Source organism: Electrona antarctica (assembly GCF_951216825.1).
Source record: "Electrona antarctica genome assembly, chromosome: 2".
Classification (NCBI taxonomy): Eukaryota; Metazoa; Chordata; class Actinopteri; order Myctophiformes; family Myctophidae; genus Electrona; species Electrona antarctica.
The window spans coordinates 28,623,154-28,640,661 of NC_136807.1; the positions used below are offsets into that span (position 1 = coordinate 28,623,154).

The 17,508-nt window shown below is 43.7% G+C and overlaps 1 protein-coding gene across 1 annotated transcript in view; it reads right to left on the reverse strand.

Annotated features, from left to right (window-relative positions):
- Window positions 1-1,230: 1,230 nt before the first annotated feature.
- Window positions 1,231-17,508, reverse strand: part of slc26a6l2 (solute carrier family 26 member 6, like 2) — a gene marked incomplete at its 5' end in the record, with an annotated part of 32,456 nt that continues 16,178 nt past the window's right edge. The window contains 15 exons of the mRNA XM_079491376.1: window positions 1,231-1,366; window positions 1,791-1,972; window positions 3,059-3,113; window positions 4,645-4,871; window positions 5,214-5,295; window positions 5,582-5,689; window positions 6,001-6,093; window positions 8,896-8,965; window positions 9,466-9,572; window positions 9,680-9,775; window positions 10,072-10,149; window positions 11,356-11,469; window positions 14,326-14,473; window positions 15,110-15,192; window positions 15,726-15,878. Coding sequence (XP_079347502.1) covers window positions 1,340-1,366; window positions 1,791-1,972; window positions 3,059-3,113; window positions 4,645-4,871; window positions 5,214-5,295; window positions 5,582-5,689; window positions 6,001-6,093; window positions 8,896-8,965; window positions 9,466-9,572; window positions 9,680-9,775; window positions 10,072-10,149; window positions 11,356-11,469; window positions 14,326-14,473; window positions 15,110-15,192; window positions 15,726-15,878 — 1,623 coding nt within the window. The 3' untranslated portion in view covers window positions 1,231-1,339. The remainder of the gene's footprint in view (window positions 1,367-1,790; window positions 1,973-3,058; window positions 3,114-4,644; window positions 4,872-5,213; window positions 5,296-5,581; window positions 5,690-6,000; window positions 6,094-8,895; window positions 8,966-9,465; window positions 9,573-9,679; window positions 9,776-10,071; window positions 10,150-11,355; window positions 11,470-14,325; window positions 14,474-15,109; window positions 15,193-15,725; window positions 15,879-17,508) is intronic.

Here is a 17,508-nt window from a genome sequence, read left to right on the forward strand (position 1 = left end):
TTGTGACAATACTGATATTATACTCGAGTAAATGAGACCAGAGCAGAAAAAATAAGCAGAAAACGTATTAACCACTTACCCCAGTAACCGCAGTAAAAGTAACAGGTTGGCGAACTGCATTCTCTCCAGAACACAACAGAGAGTATAGTTTCATAGACCGACCGTCTTGGCCCATCATCTCAATAACACCTCCTCCCCAATATTAGTCTCAAGGCTGTGTGCGAATTCACTCCCTACTGACTATTATAGTGCACTATAGTGAATATAAATGCACTCCCTACTGACTATTGGTGTCCAAATGTATAGTGTGATCATTATACCCTATGTTATGTTGTAGACTCCATTTATCTCGACAATGCCTCGTGAAAAATAGGCGTCAACAACCGATGGTCACTATTGCAAAAAAGACTACCTACCATGGTGCTTTGTACTGAAAGAAAAATGCAGACATTGTTCAGCACACACTTTAAATGTGCGGCAGCAATGACGACATTATTGGCGACCAGAGTGTTGTCTCTTTAAAAGTGTTGTGTTGTTTCTTTAAAAAAAATCCAATGAGTTCACTATATCATCTTTATCAGCTCAAAACCTCATACCGTATGTCCAAAACTGTTACTTTTCAGGATTACAAAAAAAGGTGGCAGACTGGCAAGCTTCGCGCCACATTTCAAGCTAGCGCATCTGCTACTTTTGATACTTTCACAGTATGTTACGCTGTAGTATGATCAGATAGGGGTGTTAATTTATGGGGGGGGGGAAACAAAACGTTGCAATAAGAGGTTTCTGCCAGACAGCAACGTGATATATCTCTCCTACACAGAACCCCACTGTGTGAGCAGGGAGGGAGAGCAGAGTGAATGAGTGAAGAGATTTCGGACACAGCCTCAAATCTCTCCCCTTACAGTCAACCTCACACTTACTCTCTATTCTGTTCCCACACACTATAAATACAGACTCCTATTATAGTCCGGTGTGACTATAGCCCACCCGCCTGGCTTCATCATTACCCCCACCACCCCACCCTCTCACTCTCTAAAACGGACGGAGGGCTGCAGCAGCAGTGCCTCGCCAGAGTATTTCATTAGGCGATATCATAAAAATAAATAAAAAACCCTGTTGCCAAAGCAACGGCTGCGCTCCCTGCTCCACATGTCTCTATGGCAACCAGTCCGCCGAGGGTGGGGTGGGGGGTGTCGTTCTCCTCGCTCCTTCCTCAGTGACCGGGGGAGGGAGGAGAGGCAATAGCAGGAGCTCTACGGATCAGGCTTGCAGGCAGGAGAGGAGAGGAGGGAGGAGGGAGATGGGCAAGAGGACCGGCAGTCTGACTGACCCCTGTTGGTCAAAGCTTGGTGATGCAGGAGATGTCCTGTGAATGAAGAGAGGATGGGGAACAATATTAGTGGCAGTGGTCCTCCTAGTAGGGTCCTGGGGCACCCCCAAGGGTCCTGGCCTGGGGCGGGGGGGTTCCAGGGGGTCCCCATCAGCAAAATCACAATCACTTTAATTTAATTTATCCATTTATATGTTGGCTATTCAAAAATAGCGGATTTACAAGCTTGTACATCTGCTTATATTTGTGTCATTTATTTTACACAAATCTTCTCTTCTATCAATTTGGGGGTCCTTGACACGAAGAAGTTTGGGAACCACTGAATTAGTGAGTTATTATAATATTGTGACATAAGGACTGAAGAGGCTGTCAACCAACGCCAGAGGGGTTTGGGCATCGGGGTGGAATATATCATTATTATTCATGAGGTGAGAGAGGAGTGATGGGCAACTCGACTCACCACGACGCAGTCACCGCCGTCGCCGGCGTCATGGTGGTGGGCGGTCACGTCATTCGTTAAGCTCCGCCCCCTCCTGCTGCGGACAACGTGAAGCACGGCGTCGTGGATGCTGGCGAAGAGCCTGCTCTTAGAGACGGACTCCGAGAAGAAGGACGCCCGCTCCAGCTGCTCCACCACACAGGCTGCCGTTTCAGTCAGTCAGTCAGTCAGACAGACAGACAGACAGACAGACAGACAGACAGTCAGTCAGTCAGTCAGTCAGTCAGTCAGACAGACAGACAGACAGACAGACAGACAGACAGACAGACAGACAGACAGACAGACAGACAGACAGACAGACAGACAGACAGACAGACAGACAGACAGACAGACAGACAGACAGGCTTACAACTTATGAATGCATGGTTGGGAGACTGAGCTGATTATAGCAACAAATATTAGTGTTTGAGTTATTTTAATGCGAGGCCAGGATCTGCCCTCAGGACCCCGTTATTATCAAAGCTTCAGTTGATACGACTAGACAGCCTTGACTGCATTATCATCACTGATGGCTTCTGGGTACTAACAGTGTTCCATTTCGTTGCTGTCGGGCAGAAATCTCCATAATATACTAACTTTTTGTGGGTTTATTATTTTCTTTTCATAAATTAATTCTCTACTTGATCAGACTACAGCGTCACACAAAAGCATCAAAAGTAGCAGATCCGATCCGCATTTGGAGCTTGTAGATCATCTGCTTATTTTGCTACTTTCATATTTGAATCCTGAAAAGTAACAGTTTTGGACATGAGGTTTCCACCCGACAAAGACGAATGGTGCCCAGTCCCTCTCTGCTTGGCACTCAGCAACAAGGGTTGGACTGGGGTTCATACAATGTCCAGGGTGTGTACTATATATACTTGTAGTCTTGTACATATCATACTAGAGTAATGTCCAGGGGATGTACTGTACTTGAACATCATAGAGTAAAGCCCAGGTATCACGCTGGGAGGAGATAGGCTTTTGACCTACGTATATGATCGGTTGGTTCCCATTGGCTACTTACTTTACATACTCTGCCGTACAACACATACAAATCGTGACAACAGCTGATCTAATAGTGTTAAATATACATCGTTAAATGGTGATATTTTCAAACATAAAATATCAGAGATGGTCTACATTTTCCAAAAGGTAAATGCATTTAATTCAGTCTGACCAGAGGAAGAGATGGGGTGGGGGGGGGGCTACCAGCTACCATGTCTGCAGAGCGTACGTCTGTCACTCACCTTGGCAGGCTGCTAAATAAATGTCCACGTCAATTTCTCCAAAGTCTCTGAATATCTGTGGACAATCCCATGAAAAGAAATAACAATTTAGTGTTTCTGTGTGTGTGTGTGTGTGTGTGTGTGTGTGTGTGTGCGTGCGTGCGTGCGTGCGTGCGTGCGTGCGTGCGTGCGTGTGTGTGATATCCTGTCTTCCACACTCCCTCATTTTGTACAGTATGCCCTCTAACCCTCCCTTCTAAATTACATTTGCGCTGTGAACAGACAGCCATTGTTCGTCCTGCATCACAAGGTCAACTTATTAATAGCACCAACAATCAAATGTTACGTAAATAACATAAAAATAAGCAGGCTGAAAATAATCCATTTATACAAATTTGTGTTTTTTACGTGTGGTGAGCTTTAAAAGGATTGCCATGGGCACACTTCCCAAACATTGCTCCTGCTTTGACGTATAGCAAATGTTGGTTCTCTTACTTTTTAGTTTATTAGCAAATTCCGCTGCTTAGTTTTAATATAGCCTTTATTGGTTGCGTTATTTGACCTTCCTGTTCTGCCTTTGAGTGGGTAGGCCTACTGTATTTATGAGCATGTTTGTCCTGTTATTGTCTTGTATTTATTGTTACTGGCTGTGTCACTTATTTTTCCACTTCTCTTGGCCAGTTCACACTTGTAAAAGAGACTTCAGTCTCAATGTGGTTTTTACTGGTTAAATAAAGGTTAAATAAAATAATAAAATGGTCTCCTCTCCAGTCCTTGGATGCACTCGCTCATTGTTGTTCAGAAGCCGGTCTAAACCGGTCTAAAGTGACAGGAACTGGGTCTGCCACTACAGCTGAAGGCTCCAAAAGCCCAAGCAACCATGATTGCAATTTGATTACCCTTGGCTTTATGATTACGTTCTGACAATCGGAATATTATTACCATGAAGATGCCATGGCACGCCATGCAGGCCTGGCATTTATTGTCTGTGACACAAACTCCCTTTTAATCTGTGTATATATGTCTGTAACCACATTTGTACGCTCTCTAAGAGGGCACTGTTTTGTGCGGTGGTCCTGGGATTATTTATTCATAAGACGCAAAATAGGGCCCTCATAAATGGATAAATTATCCACTTTTTCTGAAAGAAATGAACGTCTCCACTAATCCCTGCCACTGCCACACACATACAGTGTAGACAGATCTACCTGTGGATTATACCGATGTCAGTTACCTTATCTATGTGTATCTGCTGCTATGCTCAAACACCTTTATATCTTACCTCAGGTACTTACTTACCGCACCAGATATATATACGGTACTATGTGTAAATATGGATTATTATTATTTATTTTTTTATCTCTCCCCCCCCCCCCCCCCCCCACACTTGAATTACACCTGTAAATCTGTGATGTGACATTAAAGTTGTATTCTGTACTCAAAATAAATTCAGAAATAAACATCAACAAATAATACAAATCTTATGATATTTAGTCACATTTCAGATGACTAAACTATGACTAAAGTGGAATTATATTCAAAAGACTATTACTACAACAAAATGTAAATTTGCTGCAAAGATTAAGCCTGAGTGCGACAACACGTACATTCTTTAGAGTCTTCACAGTGACTGTGTCCACGAAGCTGGTGGTGGAGAGGTCCAGGATGACGCTGTGTCTGACAGCCCCGTCCCTCTCCCCGTCACCCCCGTCACCTCCGTGGCTGTCCGACTCGGACACGTTTCCGTCGTGATGGAAGGCCAGGTTCACGTGGCCGTTTGCAGGTGTCTCTGTCAGGTCGACGTCACTCATCTGGCTCTGCTCCTCCTTCATGTCTGTGGGAGCGGAACGGTCAAGAATGGAGAGGAGTTGTTTATTGTCACATAGGCTACTCATTCATATACCGTCTCTGTCGGGTGGAAACCTGTATCAACCAGTATCAAAAGTAACAGGTCGATTCGCGCTGCGTTTCCAGCTTGTGGATCTGCTACTTTTGATGCTTTTGTGTCAATTGTGTGACACGTGTACTACTACTGTAGTATGATCAAGTAGGGCATATACAAAACGTTCAAATATGGAGATAAGAGGTTTCTGCCCGATAGCAACGATACATCCATGTACACTGTTTGTACAGTAAAGACAACACTGATGTATCAGTACAATTATCTACATCCCACCATTCACTGGTTCACCATTCTGCTGGTTCCATAACTCCTTTGAAGATAATTTGTCTTTGTTCAGTTCGTCTTTCCCACCACCCTGGAAAAGCAAAATGACCGCTGTGTGAATACGCTAAATGAGTCATAACTACACATTTAGGCATTTGTTAGCCAGACTGTTGCATACCACAATTTTCAGGAGGATAAAGCAGATGTGACGTCGTAATATAAATCAAAATAATCAAAGCCTATTTGCCTATATATTCTGTGGTAGGTATAGTTCCAGCCTCTGTAGGACTACAGTATATAGCATTCTGAGATTGTGGAATAGTTGTCTGGCTACGCGAGACAAGACATGAGTGAACGTGCAGTGGAGGAGATCCTACCTGTTTCTTGGCCTTCTCTTTAGCTTTCTTCTCTTTCTCCTGCTGACGTTTGAGCTTTGTGGCACGCTTCTTCTTCTGCTCCAGCAGCTTCCCGATGTCGATGCCACTCTGCAACACGCAAGCAGCGAGAAGTAACCAGAAAGAGCATGAACGCAAGGGAGTTACAGGCAGAGAAGGCTTGTGTTTATTTTTTTAAAGATTTGTTTGGCATTTTAATGCCTTTATTGATAGTGAACAGTATATAGACAGGAAAGGGAGAAAGAGATGGGGAGTGACACGCGGCAAAGGCCGTCGGGCTCGGGAGTTGAACCCGCGGCACGCCATCCGAATGAAGTCATCACACACACACACACACACACACACACACACACACACACACACACACACACACACACACACACACACACACACACACACACCTTCTCTTGCAGGGTTTCCAGGTACATCTCTGCATTGGTGTAGTAGACAGTAGTGGATGAACGGAAGATGGTGATGCCAGGAATGGGCTTTGCCTGCAGAGACAGTGTTGAGTCACACAGGCCTATTCGGGGGATGTACTGTATGTTAATACACCCCCCACACTCCCCCCTCTCTATTGAAGTGGTTCCCAAACTTTTGCAAAATAAATAATAATGGCCAATCCCAGATGTATCAATAACATAGTTGGCAGCTGCCAAAGTTTGGCTAACTATCCAAGATCCTGTCGGGTGGTCCAAAACTGTTACTTTTCAGGATTCAAATTAAAAACTTGTGACCCATAAAAAATGGGCCCACCACTCAATCGTTGGTCTTGACCCAGTGTTGGGAAACAGTGAGTTTATACTGTAGCAAGTAGCCATCTTGCTGAGTCTCCTCATTGTATGCTGCTGTATATCGATGCTGTCGTTCAGAAACCGCCTATCTCCGTATTCAAAATGTCTTTTCTTCATAAATTAACGCCATACTTGATCATACTACAGTGTCACACAAAAGCATCAAAGGTAGCAGATCCACAAGCTCGAAATGTAGATCTGCTACTTTTGAATTTGAATCTAAATCCTGAAAGCCGTACCGGTCATGTGAGGTTTCCACCCGACAGAGACGATAAGATATAGCAGCAGCGAGGTATTCATGTTTTCTGTCATCATGTCTAACCACTTGAACCCCAGCATCCCTATTCTGGGGGTAGTAAAAAGTCCCGGGGGACTCTCCAGTTCAGGAAATATAACATTTAAGTGGCTAATAAAACAGTGATTTCACGGTTTAAAAACCCCTAACACTTCTGACTCAGGAGAAAGATGGGGCTGCTCTTGCAGTATTGCAGTAGGGGGTCATTTATTTTGGCAAGCTAGAGGACTTCTCCAGGTCCAGTTGTAAATTGCTCTTTTATGGCGGTTTTGAAGGAGGGTAGGGAGACTTTTTGATGGCTGTTTGTAGGGCGTTCCACTAGAATAGTTGGATTACAGCATAGCTGCAGTACATTTGCAGCATTTTGTAAGATAAGCCAGGCACTTCCATAAATGCACCATGGAGCTATCTTGTGTTTCAGGCAATTGTGTAATAATTTAATAAACACTAGAATAGTAAGTCGCATGATGACATTACAAGTGGTAAACTGGGATCCATACAGAGATAGCGGAACTGTGTCTCATGATACCTACATCATAAAATAAGCTGTCGGGTGAGAAATAGCAAAAGTAGCAGATCTACAAGCTCAAAACACATCGATTCACTTCGAGCTTGTAGATCTGTTACTTTTGTGTGGCGCTGTAGTATGATCAAGCGTTTTAATTTACAAAAAAAAAAAAAAAATTATAATATGGAGATAACAGGTTTCTGCACGACAGCGACGATATCGTGCTCACCATTGTGTTTGTATGTGATTCACTGATAGTGAAATGTTTGTATGTGATACACTGATAGTGAAATGTTTGTATGTGATACACTGATAGTGAAATGTTTGTATGTGATACACTGATAGTGAAATGTTTGTATGTGATACACTGATAGTGAAATGTTTGTATGTGATACACTGATAGTGAAATGTTTTATGTTGATGATGCGGCAGCTCAGGAGCATTCGTATAACAACAAATAAACCACGGCTCATGTTTTTGCACTAATAGTATGCCTGAGTCTGTGTTTATTATCTGTGTTGTTTTCTGTAGCTGGATGTATTCTAAATCTAATCTATTAACTGCTGCTTGCAGAGCAGGAAGTTCACAGAGGCATGAACTGAGGGGGCGTGCCCCCTTTGGTTTGGCCTTTTGCCCTTCAAATAATTATATTTATGCATTGAGGTTACAGCCTCTACACACTAGATAATACCGATGACATTTATTGAGATTCAATATCACAACAATAATGCATCCCATTGTGTCTATAATATCGTCCCAGGCCAATGGGGAATTCACTGTTAGGCTAGTGGATAACATGTTGACTTTCCACACGGGAGACCAGGGTTTGAATCCCAGCGTTATAGTGTCACGGATAATTGACCAGCAGGTGTTTCCAATTGTCTAATAATTGTGGTCTCCTCTTAATAATAGAGCTGGATGTGTGCTACGCGTGTGCGCATGCACGCACTCACTCACTATGTGCATGTGAGTGTGATCAATGAAGCACACACAAGCTTTCATTACAAAACAGACTCATCAATTGTGTCTGCAACAACAACAACCACAGTAGGCTATTAGCTATTAGCAGTAGCACTCAGCCTCAGCTTGCAACAGTGACATACAGCAACGTGGCTGTTCTTGTGCATTGTTCTCCTTTGGGGTTGGTCTATTGATCTGAAATTGACTGAAACTGAAGCTTAACTTTTCCCAAATGTATATTGTTTAATTAGCATCTTTGCCACAGGCTAGAAGCTATGGGACCTACAGTACAGTGCCAGTCGCAGACTCAAGTGTGTACATAGTTTGGAACCTTATGGGTCTGTAACTCTGAGAGGTACAAATGGAACCCATTCGTACCCTCGCAGAGTTAACTAAACACTGAGGATGTTACAGCATAGACTGGGATCCGAGGGATAATACATCGTATCAAATTGGGGTCTGTGGCTTGGGGTGGGTCCCCACTCTCCAGCTAAATGTGTTAATATAGCGTCACAATCATTTTAACCACATTTTATACTTTAAAATAGCAGATAGATCTGCTATTTTAGAAAAATCATGATAATTTGTGCAAATCCTATACATCCAGAGGCTGGCTATATATCCTCTGGAGGTCCCTGGTGCTGAGAGTTTGAGAACTACTGGCCTGATGCATTATCAAACTGGTTGTCTGTGAAATGAAAAACGGTTGAGAATCACTGTAAGAGTTCAGTTTTCGCACCTCCTCATATGTGTCTGTGTCCAGGTACAGCTCAGTGCCCGGCACCTGGCCCAGTATAGAGTAATGTGGCCTGGAAAATGGAGAGGGAGAGAGAGAGAGAGAGAGAGAGAGAGAGAGAGAGAGAGAGAGAGAGAGAGAGAGAGACCTCAGTGATTACAGGAAGGAAGTTTTGTTATGTCACTCAAAATTGACATGCCCACTATTTGTTTGCCATCGTGTGTGACGTGCCTTTATTACGTGTCAGTTAATGGTATACTAAAATATATAATCGACTATTAAAAATATAGATTAGTCTATAGCAGATCTACAAACTCACAACAATGTGTCACAATCTGACGCATTGTGAATTTGTGCTTAAGTGGCTAATCAGATTAATTGTTTTAGTCAAATCTAAAGATATACAGGGTCCAATATTTTGTTCAGTGGCCATGGGGCTAAATCGTTCAGAAGCTGTGTTCATGTTCACTCTTCCATCGGAAATAATAGACTTCAACAATTCCAGTCTCCCAAAAAGGCGTCCATGGAGGGAGATGGCATGTCTTTCTTTTTCTCGTCTTGAGCAGTACTTACAGCTGTGTTTTGAAGATAACGGTGAGAATGCTGAAGGCGATGGCCACCGCCAGACCCAAGTCCAAGTTCAACAGGAGGGTAGCTAAGAATGTGACTATCCACACAAGCTGTAGGGGGCAGTGTAAACAACACTGTCAGTACTTAGGCCTTAAAAACTGTATTTGATGTAAAGAATACTAAAAATATAACAATAGGGATTAATATGCAGCCATACCAGATCAACTCTGTTACTCTTCCACAGTGCAGGGATATCCAGGAACTGCCTAAACATGCCTTTCAAATTCACAAACACTATCGTGGCTAGGACAGCCTGGGGGCCACGCACGCACGCACACAGAAACACACAAACACACACACACACACACACACACACACACACACACACACACACACACACACACACACACACACACACACACACACACACACACACACACACACACACACACACACACACACACACACACACACACATTTACATAAACATGATTATGACGAGTAAGAATTTTCTGATGGTGGTCTGTGGCCAAAACATAATAAATTCGTGGGCCCTTAATTGATCTGAAACAAGTTTGAGAAGCAGTGATTTAGACCGAGGAGCGGTACCTTGGGGAGATCTTCAAACAGGGAGCCTATCTTCAGCACGGTGATGAGCACAATGATGGACGACACCACACCTGCCATCTACACACACACACACACACACACACACACACACACACACACACACACACACACACACACACACTATTACCATATACCATTTGTTACGACCCCCTGTCTAGGGTAGGGAGGGGTAACACAAGTAAGACGCGTGAACGCGGGAAGCGAACGCAGCTGTTGTGGCAGTCTGACACACATACACACACAGAGCCTTTTTTTCCTCTTAATTTTATTTTATTTTATTTGTATTTATTATTATTTTTTATTATTTAAAAATAAATGTAATTTTTTTTTGCGTGCGTGCGTGCGTGCGTGCGTGCGTGCGTGCGTGCGTGCGTTCGATGCACGTGCGTGCGATGCACTTGCGTGTGTGTGTGCGTGCATGTGTGTGTGTGTGTTTTTGTGTGGAATGGGAATACATCACATATATAAAAAGCATTTATCATGAAACGTGCGTAAGCTAAGAACGTAACAGTGGAATATCTATATAATGAAACTATACATATAAACTATACATATATACTATACTATGCTACTGTATGTACTATGACGTGCTATGACTACATACAATGCAATTATAGTGCTGTCTACATAACATGCTATAAGTCTGTATCAAATGCTATCTAAGTCTACAAAGATGCTACTGTATCTAAGGGGGTAGGGTAAGTGCTATGGGCCATGATGGAGTCTGAAAAGGTGGGTTTTCAGACTACGGCGGAATATATATATATTATAAAAGTATAGTAGTAGGATATGAGAAATTGACATTGTGTGGAGCATTGTCCTGGTTGTTTTATGGTTTAAGAAATATTTTTAGAGATTTCAATCACAAAAAGATTCAGGTTGGGGTTAGGATTAGGATTAGACAGTTCTAGTTTAGGTTTAGGGATTAGATATAGAGTTATTTTTCATTTACACTTAGACGTACGCTGGTGTCATGCACCGAAACGCAGCCGATCTAATTGAGCACAGAACTGCTATTTTTTAGCTTTAGGCTTATTTGCTTTTGTTATATTTGATTCATATATGCCGTCCTAAAATGTTGACGTCCTCCTCACAAGTACAGTAATACAAACCTGCATGTGTGTGTGTGTGTGTGTGTGTGTGTGTGTGTGTGTGTGTGTGTGTGTGTGTGTGTGTGTGTGTGTGTGTACATGTGTGTGTGTGTGTGTGTGTGTGTGTGTGTGCGCGCTCGTGCATGCATGCGTGCGTGTGTGAGTGCATTACCTGTGTCTTGCCCCCGGTGCTCTCCTGGATGAGGCTGCGTGACAGAGAGGAGGTCACACAGTAACACTGGAAGAACCCTCCGATGGTGTTACTGAGGCCCAGCGCCACCAGCTCCTGAACACAGGAAACACACCATGTGTCACTGTGTGACACACTGTGAAACCCCCCCAAGGACCCCTGGGCGGGTCCCCGGACCCCACTTTGAGAACCACTTATTCAGGACTCTATCCTCAAATGATGTTCCAAAACAGTTACAGTTTCCAGGAAATGGAAAAAAAAGAACTCTGTGTACCAATGGATCCAGTGTAGTTATTATTCACACAAGCTCTTGTTAATACTTTTCATTGGTTAAACATTTATAAAACCACAGAACCACTTAACTACTTTCCACCTCATGCTGTTCCTATTTGAGCATGCCATTTAGGTGAAAGTTTGTTTTCCGTCTTACCAGCACCACAGAGTTTTCAAAATGAGCAAGAATAGCAGCTCACAACACGTTACATTGTGATGAGCGTGAGCTTGAGATTGTAAGTATTACAAGTATTACAATTTATTTGTGGAAAAACATAAAGATATGAAATATGGAAATACTAAAAGGTTTCTGCCCAACAGCGATGATATCCAATTTTAGCCTTTGCTTATCCGATTCAGTTCAATATGGTATATCTAAGCTCAGGGGTTCTCAACATCTTTGGCTGGGATATTCCATCCTTACTAATGGTGATTCTATGGATCGCATGGATCACATTGATGATTGTACATGGGCTTAAGCTCTTGATCTATTCATATGGGGGAGACCACAGTTCTGGCCCAATGCCTCAATGTGTCCATGCAGTGTAATGAGAGAAGCTGCAGCATGAAGGCACACTTCATGCACAATTGTCTGAACATGAAACATTTAGCAGGTCAGCTCTTAACAGCTCTGGATGTTCCTGCACTGTTTCCCTCCATCAGAGCACAACCAGCACAGTCACATGCCTCTGTGTGTGGAACAACTTGTATATTAGTATACTGAATTTGTGAGAGCCAAATATCTAAGTAGAATTGTAAAACTAGACATTGTGATGACAATGTCCTCGGGTTGGGGTTAGTTAGCCTCAGCCTCAGGTTTAGGCATTTAGAGATACGTATAGGTTTAGAGGTTGGGGTTGGAGTTATATGCCTATACTGTGCACAGATGTTGTGCACCATGAATAGCTAGAATAGATGTACAAGCTCAAGAGTCACGACATATATCACACTGCAACGCACTGTGAGGTTGTAGATCTGTGTGTGTGTGTGTGTGTGTGTGTGTGTGTGTGTGTGTGTGTGTGTGTGTGTGTGTGTGTGTGTGTGTGTGTGTGTGTGTGTGTGTTGTGTGTGTGCGTGTGAAACTGTGCGTCTGTCTGTCTGTCTGTCTGTCTATGATGTCATTAGTTTATGGCCTGTCAGACGGTATATTGGCAATTTGGCATACCCATATATGGACATGTTGGTCAGATCGGCAGTTCTGGACCGACTCGGTCAATCCCATATGCACGTGACCACGTATGGGAATAGTGGTCATATCTATGGCTCAAGACAGCTGGATCTCCTTATACAGTATGCCTATATATGGGCGTATGGGGTTTGTTTAAGGTTATGTCTGAGTCATAGTGACATGCCTATATATGGGCATATTGGGTTTGCTTATGGTTAAATCTGAGTTAGAGTGACGTGGCCGTGGTCTGCTCGCCAGCCAGCCGGCCGGCCCTTCCATTAGCAAATTTGAATATAGGACGGTAATGCCAAGAGAACAAATAAAGGAGACAGTCAGTCAGTCAGTGAATAGGCCTTTAGGCTATTTGGAGAGTTGGTGAATGTAGGCCTGTGAATCTATTTGTGTCTATTTCCTGGAATAGAAGCATATTCTTTCCACCAAGGTGACAGCATGACAAGCCCTAATGTGCACAGAGAAGATTACACACTTTCATATTAGGTCAAGGCTTTGGCTGTAGACTGTTTGCCTTGGATCACAGTGAAGGCCTATACCAGTTCTCACGGCCGTTTCTGAATAAACTGCAAGCTGTGTGTAATGTGTCTGCTAATGGCAACCTTATTTATACAGCACCTTTCATACGCCAAGGCAACACAAAGTGCTTTACAGGATAAAAACAAGAGATAGAGAATAAAATAGGTACAATTAGAACTAGAAAAGTCACAATTTTGAAAAATTGCAAAGTGTGGTTGCCGCAGTCGCTTACGTACATAGGCCCCTGCCTAATTTGAAAATTTCTATAACGCTAGTTTGGTCTTCTGCCCCTGCAAGGGAATTTATGTCTTTATAAACGATTGTAAAACATAGATTGGTTACGTAACCAACAACAGCCAATTAGCTACTACAAACGTTATGCAAAGCTCGGCCAATCACAGCGGAAGTTAGGTAGGTTACTCCAGAAAAAGATTAATGAAGTGTGACAATAACTATAGTCTGCAACCACACTAAACTATAAAGCAGCATAATCTATCTATAAATGCACCACATCTGTGTGTGTGTGCAGTGTACGTCTGAAATCCATGTAACTCGAGAACCGTTCGCCCCGCTGACTTCAAATTCCAGAACCGCCACAAAAGGCCTCTGACGATGACTTGACCAGCTCAACAGAATGATAAATTAGCTAATAAATGCAGATCTAGGTCAGTTACAGATCACCTTTGTACAATATGCCCAAAGGTACCTGAGCCTACCGCAACCGGATGTGTGACACACAACACAGCACGAGATGCACGCCTAGCTGCGGAGGGCATGCCTGACAAAGAACTCCATACGTATATGAAAGAGACACATACATAATTAGAAATGCACTGTGTCGAGGTGCCAACTTGCGCCTTGCACACAAGTACTGCTACTAACTAATGTCTATTACAACTGCTGTTCTAAATCCTTTAGACCCGTTATTGACCTTATACCAAGAAGTGCATGTATTTATGTCTGTGTTGACCCAGTCTTACCTGGTTGCTATCCACCTTGTAGCCGTGTTTGAGGGCAAAGGTCTTTCCCAGAGAGATGCTGATGGCGTAGGCCACGATGGCCACCGCGAACGCATCACCTATCACCTCTGAGAACCATGACACATCTGGGACACGCGGGGCCACCAGCCTGAGGAGGGTTGGTAGAGAGACAGAGAGCGATAGCGATAGCGAGAGCAAGAGAGAGCAGGATACACACAGTAAAATCCTGAGTGCTCTTTTGGTTGCTGTCAGGGGAGAAACCTCTTATTTTAACTTTTTGTGGGTTTTTTTTCGTAAAGTATTTAGTGCCCCTACTTGAGCATCAAAAGTAGCCGATCCGCAAGCTCTTTTTGAGTTTGTCGATCTGCTAATTTTGCGGTTTTTGAAAAAGTGTTGGACATATGAGGTTTCCACCCAACAGAGACGATTATTCAATCTAAAGATAATATTACTGTACACTCAGTGTTACAAATGGATATAAATCAACTCTGACGACATTTACTATGTAGATATTTATTGACGATAATAAAATCACATAAAAATAAATATGATTCAACGAGCTCTGAGAACATTTGCTGTGTTGAACTGATTTAGTATCCTAATAATCAAATTAGGCCAATAAAGGTCAAATGACCTAATGACCTAATAATAAATATCAATTGCAGTTAAATCAACAGACCATCATATCTGCAATAATAAACCATCTTTGTCAGAACAGGGGTTCATTGGGTTCTGTACGAGCACGCGTGCGTGCGTGCATGCGTGTGCGTGCGTGAAAACGTACCCGCTGGGGATCGCTCCAACCGCATCGATGTCATAATTGCCAGGAAGGTCAGCAAAGTAGGAGATCATTGTTGCTCCTATGATCTGTCAGAAAGACATAAGGAACGTTGGTGTGTGTGTGGTGGTGTGAGATATATTGTTACTCTAATGATCCCATTGTTGGGAACACCCAAACTGTAAATAAACCATTGTGACTGTCACTTTCACTTTGAGATGTTGAGATTAATCATCATCAATAATTGAGTCCTTTCCTGTCCAGCAGAGTGCAGTGATCAAGCGCCCTCTGCTGGTATATTGAGTCAATGCATATATCATCTCACATACAGTATGTCCAAAGCTGTAACTTTTTGGGATTCAAATTCAAAAATAGCTAAAGTAGCAGATGCACAAGCCCAAAGCGTGTCGCCTTCGCTTCGAGCTTGCGGATCTGCTATTAAAATTATGCTTTTGTGTGGCGCCATAGTATGATGCAAGTACCTAGGCCAGGGCATTAATTTACGAAGAAACACAAGTTCAAATATGGATGACATACAGTGTATGAGAGAAAGGTGATGTGGAACAAGCAGGTGAAGCTATGAATGAAAGGAACTAACGACATAAGCACACCAAGGACTTACAACTATGAGTTCTATAGGGATGGGAAGAGGCAGCTTCTTGCTATAGTAGGCGTTGAGCTCTTTGACCACAATGAGAACAGCCAGAGACACCAGGCTGACCGTCAATTCTGCCACTTTAGTCCCCCCCAGCAGCGAAAAGATTTCCCACAGGGTCTATGGTGAGAGGAATGGAGTAACAGAGGTAGAATAAACATTAAAAAACAAAAAAAAAAGCATCATTCAAAACAGAAGTGTCACTGGGGCCTTTAAGTCATGGGTTCTGTTCTCTGTGTGAGGCATTCCTTCTTAACCAATCTTATTGCAGTTCTGGATTGGAGGGCGGAGCCAGAGGCAATCAGCGGAAGGGGAGACGCCAATGTCCTGGCCAAATACTATAGAAGACCTGCTGTGTTAATGTTCTTTCTCTCCATTCCCCCTCAGGCTCAGGCTCAGCAGTAGCCTGAGCTAATGTGTTAGGTTTCTGGTCTAGAGGGGCGGGTCGCGGCAGAGATTTGCGCACGCCCTGATTGGATCTCACCGATCTGTCCGTCAGCCCCGGCCCCTCCTCTCCCCCCTAGTGCAGCCAAGGGGCCAGTGAGGCTATTCAACGTTGAAGCTCTCCTCCCTAGTGGTAGGAGGAGGGACTACAGGCGGACCCGTGGATTCATGACCGGGAAACCCCGTGCAGCTGGGCTTTAACATTGAGCGCTCGGTTGCACTTCCGCATTTGACCACCAAAATTTGGTGGTCAAATGCGGAAGTAGACGTTCTGAGACGGTACTTCCGGCAGTCTTCCGGGTGCTTCAAAACGCCACTGAGCAACTTCCACTGACATGAATAGCTGGGGGGGCGGAGCTTCGCGCCAGTTCAGTCTCTATCCTTTTATATACTCTATGAGTGCAGCGCTACGTCACATAATTTGGAGCGACGCCCACCCGGAATGGTTGACTCCCACTTTTAGACCAGAGCGGCCAATGCGTTCCTCCAGGCTTTCATTTTTTGCACCGACGAAAATGAAAGCCTGGTACCGAGGCTACCACAGCAGAGCACCTTTGTTTTTGGTTTCCTTTTGTTAGTGGACTTGCGCAGCATGTTCCCTGCCAGTTTGAGTTGGGACTTAAAATGCATTCATTGTCTCCACCAGGCCGAAGGCATGGGGAGAGAGTATGTTTTGCACTCCGTCCGTCCGTCCGTGTGTCCGTCCATCCGTCCGTCCGTCCGTGTGTCCGTGTGTCCGTCCGTGTGTCCGTCTGTGAACAGCTAATCTCTGGCACCGTTGGCTTGATCGCAGCCATACTCTGCACACACACTCCCTGAATGCCAGAGCTGAACCTCTGCCCCAAAGTTTTCACATTGGCCTGTTATAGCGCCACCAGGAGGCCGCTTTGTGCAAAACAAATGTTTTGACAGTACACCTACAGATTTTGTCCAAACATTACGCAAATTGGTACACAGTCTCTCTAGAGCCATTCAACGAAACCGGTCTTTCAGATTTTTCACACTCCATCCTGATTGGCTAAAATTGGCTTCCAAAGTTCGCAGGAGTACTCCGTTTCAAACAAAATGCTGCAAATCATGAACACATGGTGTGATTTCCGTGAAATTGTGCACGCACATTCCCACTAGGTCGAGGAAGAAATGCCACTTGAATATTTTCAACTCAGCCTCATGGTGGCGCTATAACTGGTCGATTTGTGTTTTACCTATAACTGCACCGATCTGTGTAAAACCATGTATGCACACTCCCTAGAGGCCAAGGAAAAACCTTTGCCTGGAATTTTTCACATCTGCTCTTTATAGCGCC